Source organism: Chenopodium album, chromosome 11 (assembly GCF_948465745.1).
Source record: "Chenopodium album chromosome 11, dcCheAlbu1.1, whole genome shotgun sequence".
Lineage (NCBI taxonomy): Eukaryota > Viridiplantae > Streptophyta > Magnoliopsida > Caryophyllales > Amaranthaceae > Chenopodium > Chenopodium album.
The window spans coordinates 56,622,943-56,632,304 of NC_137844.1; the positions used below are offsets into that span (position 1 = coordinate 56,622,943).

The 9,362-nt window shown below is 35.4% G+C and overlaps 1 protein-coding gene across 1 annotated transcript; it reads right to left on the reverse strand.

Moving 5' to 3' along the window:
• Nucleotides 1–6,393: 6,393 nt before the first annotated feature.
• Nucleotides 6,394–8,939, reverse strand: LOC145567864 (beta-amylase 3, chloroplastic-like). The gene is made up of 4 exons (XM_081627274.1): nt 8,375–8,939; nt 8,051–8,261; nt 7,480–7,590; nt 6,394–7,342 (listed from the first exon to the last, which is right to left on the reverse strand). Exons 1-4 carry the CDS (start codon nt 8,893–8,895, stop codon nt 6,554–6,556), a joined length of 1,632 nt encoding a protein of 543 aa, XP_081483400.1. The 5' UTR covers nt 8,896–8,939; the 3' UTR covers nt 6,394–6,553.
• Nucleotides 8,940–9,362: the final 423 nt, after the last annotated feature.

Consider the following 9,362-nt stretch of genomic DNA (forward strand, 5'->3'; position numbering starts at 1 on the left):
ATGAAAGTATTAATCCCAAAGAATAATAACTCTATAGCTCTAGCTACTTATTAAAATCTAATAATCTAAATCAAAACTAGAATGAGGTTCTAATAACCATTATTAATTGGCAATGGCCTTTTTCATACTAACTTCACCCTAACAAGTATTATCCTCAAGGAATCACATTGCAGTTCTTATGTAATAAGACTAAACTCATGGAAAAATTCTTTTATAAATCTTCATCTTATGCTTTTTATTCTTTGTTGTCTTAAACTAATGCAAATTCTGGTAACCTTCCTCAGATTGAAATCGCTTCGGAATAATAATTCTTTCCATAGTTTCTAAAGCTCCTCACTTCGAGTATCATTCTCGTTCTCAGACATGACTACTGGGTCGCTCATAGTAACATTCTCGTTCTTAGACATGACAACTGGATCGCTCATCACCTTTTTACGTTAACCCAGCACAACGAACAATTCAAAAGTACAACACAAGCATATCACAAGAATAAATCAATTAGAACATTAATTACAACATGTTAAATAAATAAGAAAAATAACACTTCATGTGACAATTAAATGCAAAGAAATGTATGAAATATGCATGCATTCCCTTCTTAAGTCTACCCAAAGCTCACCAAGTAGACAAAATAAACTCCAAAATCATTTTAGATAAAACATTTCAAACATACTAAGTTTCGAAAAATCACTTTAACCTTTGAACTTAAATCCTCAATGTTATTTAGGCGCCTAAGACATACTAAGCTAATTGGCTTTAGTGGTAATTAAATCTAACCTAAGCTCTGATACCACTTTGTAACACCCCAATAATTCTCTCTTAAAAACCTGTGAAAAACCTGTATATAACCTGAACAAATTCAAGAGAATTACTGGTGTGCTACCGCCACGTGTTCAAACGTTAAGGCTATCTCAGAAATTAGCAGCGGAAAACCAAAACAGTTTTAAATAAACCTCAAACAAAGTATTTAAATCAAAATAAGTATTACAAGTTGGAACCATTAAGGCCCTTATTCAAAACCCAAAAGAAATAGTAAGTGATTAAATTCAGTGTTTAAACAAACTTAAACCAAAAGAAATAGTGTCAAATAAAATGGAGTCAAGATAAAATCAAACTTGCAAAGGAAATGAAATGCAAGCAACCAACTCTCTACTCAAGATCCCACAACCCTGATGAATGCTGCATGTGAGAGAACCTGCGGTTATTCTGCTCCCCAATATTACAAGTGTAAAAATTGGATCGTCACAGGGTCATTGAAAGGCCAAGGCCATGACCAAAGAAGGACACACACACAAAAGCACGCAATCAACAAAACTGAGTACATACAAGCTGCAAAGTAAAATAAGGAAATACTTAACATGCTACTAATAATCAATCATACGCATCATTAATAACAAACTCAACACACGACTCGATTATCCAATTTATTAAGACTTCACTAGTTAATAGTAGCTAACTCATTTCAATTTATTCATTGGATTTAGCAATAGACAAGGTTGTCCAACCCATGTCCCATTTGGAACATCAATAAAGAAAAACCCCATGCCTCCTTTCGGAAACATCAATAAACATCCAACGACCACGGGCGCGACTCCGTGACCGTAGTTAGTATGAGATCTCACCTAACTCCTAGTTTTGAAAAGTATTTGAAATAAGAGACTCGTAGATCAGACGGCCTCGAGAAAAGTACACGGCTAATACCCCATGTACCCCAACCCCTGATTGTCATTACTCCAGAAGTGCACCAATCCAGAGTTTTATTGCTCATCCATCTTGCACTTTACGTGATTTACAGGTTTAGACTTGGTGATGACTCATATGCATAACAATACAATCAATCCAATATCAATTCAATCAAGTAAAACAACTTTTCAATTTCAATTCTTGATTTATTAGTGGCAAGCACCATTTATTATTTATTCCTTTACTACCTCAGTGTATAAACACCTTGAGTGCATAAGACACCCCAAACTCTTAACCTTGTCTTATAAGACATGAACCATTCCTTTACTCATCCTATTTCATTAAATCGTGAATGAGTAATAATTAAGTCATTTCACCAATCACATACCTTTGTCTCTAAGCGCACCTTGCATAATTAGAACATAACCAATAATTGCAATAAGGAATAGTGCACATCAAATGAAATTCACAATGTATAACCAAACAATTTAACCCAGTCATCCCTAGACATGATATTAAGTTCTCGATCCGTCCTTAAACATGCACCTAAAAGCAAGGTTTTGTAACTTGTACGTACCTTGTGCAAACAATTCGGTTGGCCACTTTAGAAACTAGAAGTCACCTTCTACAAAGTCCTCTCCTAAAGCAAATAATGAGAAATAAATCAATACTCAAGCAATTAAATTTACAGCAATACTAAAGTGCTTTAAAACCTCTCAAACCATCAAAATAAAGCCTTTAAATTGTCCCCAATAGTCAAAGTTAGTAATATACCATCCCAACTACAAGTTTATGTGTTAGATTCAAGAGAACATAGCGTATGATATAAAATTACAGCAAGTTTAACTTACTAATACATGCTGGAAATTTGTTTTATTAATAGTTTTTGCAATTCAAATAGTCTATACCTATCATAGTGCATAAATAGTTGTTTAAAAGATATTAAAGCATTCTAAACCTTTATTTTTGGCTCAAAACCAATAAAAATCAGATTATATAAAATCTGAAAAATAAATTAAATTGCAAACTTCAAACTTTTAAAGATCTAAATACATAATTCAATAGCTATAATAGTATATTTCACTTTAAAACCTTAAAATCCTTCAAATAAACAACCTAAAAGTCCAATTTCACAAGATATATAATCTGAAAATTAATTTTAATTATAAAATTGTGGGTTTTACAATTATGAAATCATAGTATTGATAATTAACTTGCTTAACACGTTTTCAAGCCCTAAAACATGAAAAATCAACATTTAAACCCTAAATTATACATAATATAAAATCTGAAATTTTGCATCATAATATAAACATGTCAAAACTCATAATTTCATAATCTTTTATAACCCATGTATAATATCAAACCATAATAATAATAATTTATAATCAAAATTAAACAAAGATTGAAACTTTAAAACTTTAAATAATTAATCAAAAGAAAAGAAAAGAGGAAGGAAAGGGAGAAGAGGAGCGAACTAGTGGTTGCGGGTGGTGGCTGGAGGACGCCGGTGCAGCAGGGGCGGCGCGGCGGTGGTCTGGGTTGTGGTGCGGTGGTGCAGCAGTGCTTCTCGTTTTTTTTTTTTTTTTTTTTTCTCTGTTGTTGTGCGTGAAAGAGGAGAAGAGTGTTTGTGAGGGTTTTTTTTTTTTTATTTTTTTCTGTTTTCACGTGAAGAAGAGAGGAAGAATATGTGAGGGTTTTTATTTTTTTTGTGGGCTTGGTTTCAAAATCAAGTGGGGGTAGGAATTGTATTTGGGCTAGCATAGAAATTTAAGCTCTCTATATTCATATTTGGGCTACCAACATCATTGATAAAGTATATTGGTGTATAGAAAAGAGATTTTTAATTAGATTAGTACTTATTAATTTAATAAAGTTCAAATACATTTTGCATATAATAATTTTAATTAATGAAAACAAAGTAAAAAAAAAATTTATTTAAATAATAAAGAAATATAATAATTTATTCTAAAAATATGGGGGATTACACTAGGTCTATTTTGGTTCAGGTTGGGTTCGATTCAGGTCAATAACTTACGGGTCATATTCGGGTTGGGTCATCTCCAGGTCAGTTCATGTTCGGATCTCAAATACTCGGGTTAACTCGGCCTAGGTTTGGTTTCTGGTCGGGTCAGATCGGGTTTGGGTCACCATTTTTTCCGGGTTCAAATGGGTCGGCTAATGTTCAAGTTGATATTTCGAGTCGGGTCAGCTTTTGACAGCTTTGGGTAATTTCCATTTTCGCAGTTTGATTAATTCGGCATTAGCCAACTAGGTCACAACCTTGTTGCCCTAATGATACACAAGAAAAAAAAAAGCGACTTTCATTCATCGCTTCTTATCATTCCATAACAATTGTTAATTAGATTAACACAATCTCCTTGATAAGGCTGGCTAAGATAGTCACTTGATTATCCATTTGGGCTATTAGTTGGCTAATGGCAAACACCCATCCTTAGGGTTAGATCCAATCCTATTTGGATAGCCTTAACTTTTAGCTTGGAAGGTTGAACAAATCCACACTTAGAAGAGAAAGCATATTGTAAATTTCTATTTCACTTTTGAATTAATCCTTCCTGCTCTCAGGGAGCCTTGCGTTGAACCATTCATATTTAAGGCAAAATACAAAGAAGGGAGAGCTTGCTAACAGACAACCAAGACTTCTTGTCTTTGGCCTGTGTTTAGTCTAAGTTACTTCGTAAATAAAAAGAGCACACTTTTTAAAATAAATTCTACAATAACAAGCTTGTTAGATAGAAAATCAAAATATAATCTGACCATTGACCACTATTCAATTCATTTTCATTTTCATTTTCATAAATCCATCCTACAACCAAAGTCGCGAGAACAAACCCTTATCGCCAAGACAAGACAAGCCCTATGCCGCTATGAATTATGATTATGGCTCACTAATAAACCTAAATTGTGTTTCTAAATAGGCAAAATTGCATCGATAATCCTAATTTTGTTCACTCAAAACCCGCCATTCACAAATCACAAAACCCCAAATTTCTCCGGTTCAGTCTACTTGAAGCAATCAATAATGGAGAGAAAATTCACTCTCCTCCACACCGTCGCAACCGCCGGCCTCTTCTCCGCCGTATCCTTCTGGTAATTTCTACTTTCTCTCTCCTCCAATTTCCTCATCAATGGCTGCCAATTTGTTTTTCGATCAATTTTTGCTGAAAAATTTGAATAATTTTGGTGGAATCAACTAGGTATGGCTTCATGTTTGGAAGAGAATCAGCTCGCAAGGAGCTTGGTAGTCTCATTGATGATCTTCGCCGCTCTAATTCCAATTCTGCCTCTTCGCCTACTCCTCCTCAATCTTGATTGTGTACTTTCTCTCTCCTCTGTTTAGTTGTTGTTTTTTGTAAAACTAATGCTTTGATGAATTGATACACTAGTTCCTGATTTTGAATTCAATTTATCAGCTCTTAATTTGTTGTTGAATTACTGCTGATTTTCAATTCTAGCTCTGAGTTAATTCTTGATTGCTTCTCCTCATTATACGTGTGATTGTGATTGTTATTGTTATTGTTGTCGTTGGCTTTGCTGATTTTTCGGAGACATGGAATACATTGAAGTAATTTCTTACAAATGATTGAGCTAGAGAAGACCCTGGAGTCTCTCTTGTTACTTATTCTGAGTGATTACTGTGTTTAGCTTTTTGGTATAATTCCAGGATGAGGTTTGCTACTCCTATTTCCGATTCCAGCTGTTGCTGATTGATTATAGTTTTGGGAGGTTCTCTATTTTTATTAATGAGAACGCCACTCGCTCTAGTAAGCAATCAGGTTACTTAGGCATTGTAAATGGATATGAGCCTAAAACTAAGGTTGTAATATGGCATCGCAGTCATGAGATCCATCTTTGGTTTGGCAAGATAAAGTCCTAGTAAAGGATGTTGGTCTGTTGGAACATTGCTCAAGGTTCTGCCGTTGGCAATCAGTTGGCGCATATAGAAGACCAGGAGTCAGGACCATGCATGGTTTTGTTTTACAGTTTATCCTTTTGGATTTATGTAGATGGACAAGGTTTCTAGCGATGGAGTTTTTTCTTTTCTTGTTTTGCCAATCATGGAATGGTCCTAACTCATGGTTGAATACTTGAATATAGTTGATACCTTGTTTGTAACTTAACTTCCAATTTTGGTGGCGAGCCTGAACTATGGGGGCATGATAAGTGTTGTATGATCTTAGGACTAGTCCCTTAAATGCTTTAGCTGTTTGATTAAATGAAAAGCATATACATTTCACTAGTTGCAGTTTGGTTCAACGAATACATCTGTTTGATTCACAATGTACTTGGCACTTTCAAGAGGCTAATTTAAAATAAGCTGTGCAGATTCTAGTATTTGAGGGAAGTAAAGGAGGAGACAATTGTCCTAGCACAACTTATTCAGGGGGAATGTCAAGTTACTTTAGGCTAAAAGTTATGATTGGTGTCAAGTCTCTTGGAAAAGATGGGTTTGAAGTAAATCTTATTTTATCTCTGAGTGCACAATTTGACTCGGGTGCTTTTGATAGCCGGGATGGCCATGGCAATGGAAGAATTTTAGGTCTTTTTTATTTTGAGGATATCATTGTGTTTCTATTGTCTTTAGTTATCTAAGAAAGCTAGGATGTACAAGGCTTCACTCTTATTTATCTTTTGAAATTGCCTTGAGATACATTGTAAATTCGTGCTCTATACTACTTGAAGCTAGGATGTATAAGGCTTCACTCTTATTTATCTTACGAAATTGCCTTGAAATTGACATGCATACATTGTAAAATTCATGCTCTATACTATTTGATCAATATTTACCCTTTTGTTGTATAAGAGTATGCTAGTTTGCACTAATAATTACTGCAGTGCTTGTACAATTTTATACTAAAGCATGCTCATTTTTCTGAATGCTCTTCTCTTTTAAAAATCCTACATAAAGGCCCGTCCTGCTTAAGTCTTTTGTTGAGTGTCTCTCGTTTTGACCACCTTCAGACATGCTCTTCACAAACTCTACCAAATGCCTCCAATTATCTCCTTCAAATAATCTTTTATTCATCCTTAAATATGTAAAAGCACTCAATCCACTTCCCGTTTGAGACTTGCTGGTTGCTAAAACTTGCCCGAATGCACTTGCATCATATCTCTCCAAAGCATTTTCACCAGCGAGTTCAGCTCCAGCTGTTTGGGTTGCCAATTTTACTTGCTGCACTAGACCTTCAGGAGAACAGTTTGCATGATCTGGTTGCTCCCCATCCTTCATTTCCATGCATGTAAAGTTGAGTACAACTTCATACTTCGCAAACATTCTAGCTATTGGTAGGTATCCATTTCTATCTCTTGTATTATAATATCCAGCTGTTAATTCAGCGGCATGTGATCTGGTTTTGTAATGCCAATGAATTCCTGCTACTTTCCCGGACAATTTTGCCCCAGTATCCTTAAAAATTCCATGAGCAGCTCCTAGAATGCTCTCACCATGCTCAATTAGTTTTGCACTGTACCATTCTAGGAAGAACTGTCCATATGGTGTTTTCCATGTTCCTTCTCTACGAAAGAATCCTGTGTCTTCAGGATACTGGTGGTACTGGCCTGAATCATGTGGCCCAGTTCTTCCCCATTCTTGCTGTCCACATGCCTCAGCTGCTGCTTGCAATGATGCTTTCATATACTGTTTGAATATAAGAAAAATGAAGATGAGTCTCTTGTCCGACATATATTATTGGTATGTTAATCGTGTTCGCATATCCTTTACTTTCTGTTATATGTAACATTATAGTAGGTCTAGGACTCGGTCAAAGATTTTACCTTGTCATAACACTGAAACTCTCCAATCCCTGGAAATCTCCAAGTGCCATTGCTTTCTGGGTAAGATGGATATCTTAGCTCTCCACATGGTCCCATCCCTACTTGAATTTCCTGCAATAAGTATAGAATTTGTATTAGTAAAGCTAGCAGAAGATATTTCTTGATTATTATCAGGAATTCAAGATATGGTTTTTGTGACCCAATTATTTTTGTATTTTAAACGCGTCTTGCAATCCATGAACTCTCTCTGTCTCTGTCTCTTTTTGGTTACATATAATGGCGTATTTGGCATATATTGCATTGTTTATATTATAGAAAATAATTATCTTTATTTAATATATTTAATGATTTAGTATAATATTTTTCCTTCTTTTATCTGGCCAATTTGATTATCCTTTTATCTGAATATATTTACATATTGCTTTCCTAACTGATAGCCTGATAGGTGGGATCTGTACTCATTTTGTTTCCAGAATAAGTTTATTGGGGTGTTTTAGCTCATATAAAGCCAATTAGTGATTTGAATAATTTATAGATTTGGGGGGAAGTGCTAGGTAGCTTCGAGTCTTACCACTATAACTTTGCCCAGATAATCTTTGAATTTCTCACGGAAGCTCCTCATGTAGTCAGAGTAGACCTGAATGGGTGTTCTTCCTTTTAGCACCGGCAGCGAATCGCAGCCTAAGGAGATATACTCTGGATTTCTCCTGCCTGATTTGTCTGTGTAGACAAGGTCTGGGTTGTTGTTGATTTCTTCTAGTACCCATGGGGGTAAAGGAATACTTCAAGTTGAAATTTGCAAAAAATTTAGTCTAAGATGATTGAGTTTTCTATAATCTACTATGATCCTAAAAGAACAGCTAATGAAACACAATTATTATTAGTATTTCCATACCTGCAGGAGTCGCCCACGTTTCCCCCACATTGATGGAAAGACATAACTACTTGTAGCTTTAGACCATGCCTTTGGACCATCTGCACTAGCTCAACATACCCATCCCAGTTATAGTTCAAAGGTCCGTCCTTTTCGACCAACCCCCACCATGCGTCTACCATTACTCCTTCAACACCAGCAGTTTTTAGCGCCATCAGACTGGCGTTCATTGCCCGTGGCTTGTTTAAGCTTCCACCAGTAGATATAGTGTCTAAAGGAAGCATCACAAACACCGGCACCTTCGAAGCATTCGTGTGATGATGACCTGTCAATTCATGGAGTTTCTCCCATTTATCACTACACCTGCCTTCTAACACCATCTTTTCTGGCGTAAAATGCTCTGCCTGTAAGGAACTGATTGCCCGAACACGATATGACGGTCTGATTCGTGCAATACATACGAGATTTGGGAATTCTTCAGAAGTTTTAAAGCTTCTGAGACCCTTAAGGAAAGAATTTGTAGAACGTAGAGTTAAAGTCATTTTTAATGGTTGTGTAAATGAGTTCTAAGGATGAAGAAAGAAAGATGAAGGAAAAATGATGATTTAAGCGCACTATTTATAAGGCGAATCCTACCTTTATTTGCCAAGCTGGGGCCCATTGTATAAAATACTTAGAAAAAAGCGCATAAAATCGAGATTAGTCAGCTTAGTTTTTCCAAGTCAGCTTCTACGCGGATCTACTTTCAACCTTATCATAAAATATGGGGATCCGAAATTATTATACAAGTACATGAGTTATTTAGTGATTTTTAGTGGCTATTTTTTTTGTGTAAATCTTAACCACTCGTTTTATCACTAAAGTTATCCGGGTTTGGAGTTTTTTTTTTTTTTTTGGGTTTGGAGTTTTTAATATACTAAGTGCACTTTAATACCAATTTTAGGAGTAGTACTTTTATGGTGCAACTATTTTCCATTTCATGCTGACTAAGAAGATTTGGTAATTATTA

What these genes read in the sequence shown, in the direction of transcription:
- LOC145567864 (XM_081627274.1), bottom strand. Translation starts at nt 8,895, where the DNA reads ATGACTTTAACTCTACGTTCTACAAATTCTTTCCTTAAGGGTCTCAGA. An exon ending in AACGTGGGCGACTCCTGCAG is followed by an intron (nt 8,262 to 8,374) that starts GTATGGAAATAC and finishes TTCAACTTGAAG; the next exon opens with TATTCCTTTACCCCCATGGG. An exon ending in AGTTTCAGTGTTATGACAAG is followed by an intron (nt 7,343 to 7,479) that starts GTAAAATCTTTG and finishes ATATTCAAACAG; the next exon opens with TATATGAAAGCATCATTGCA.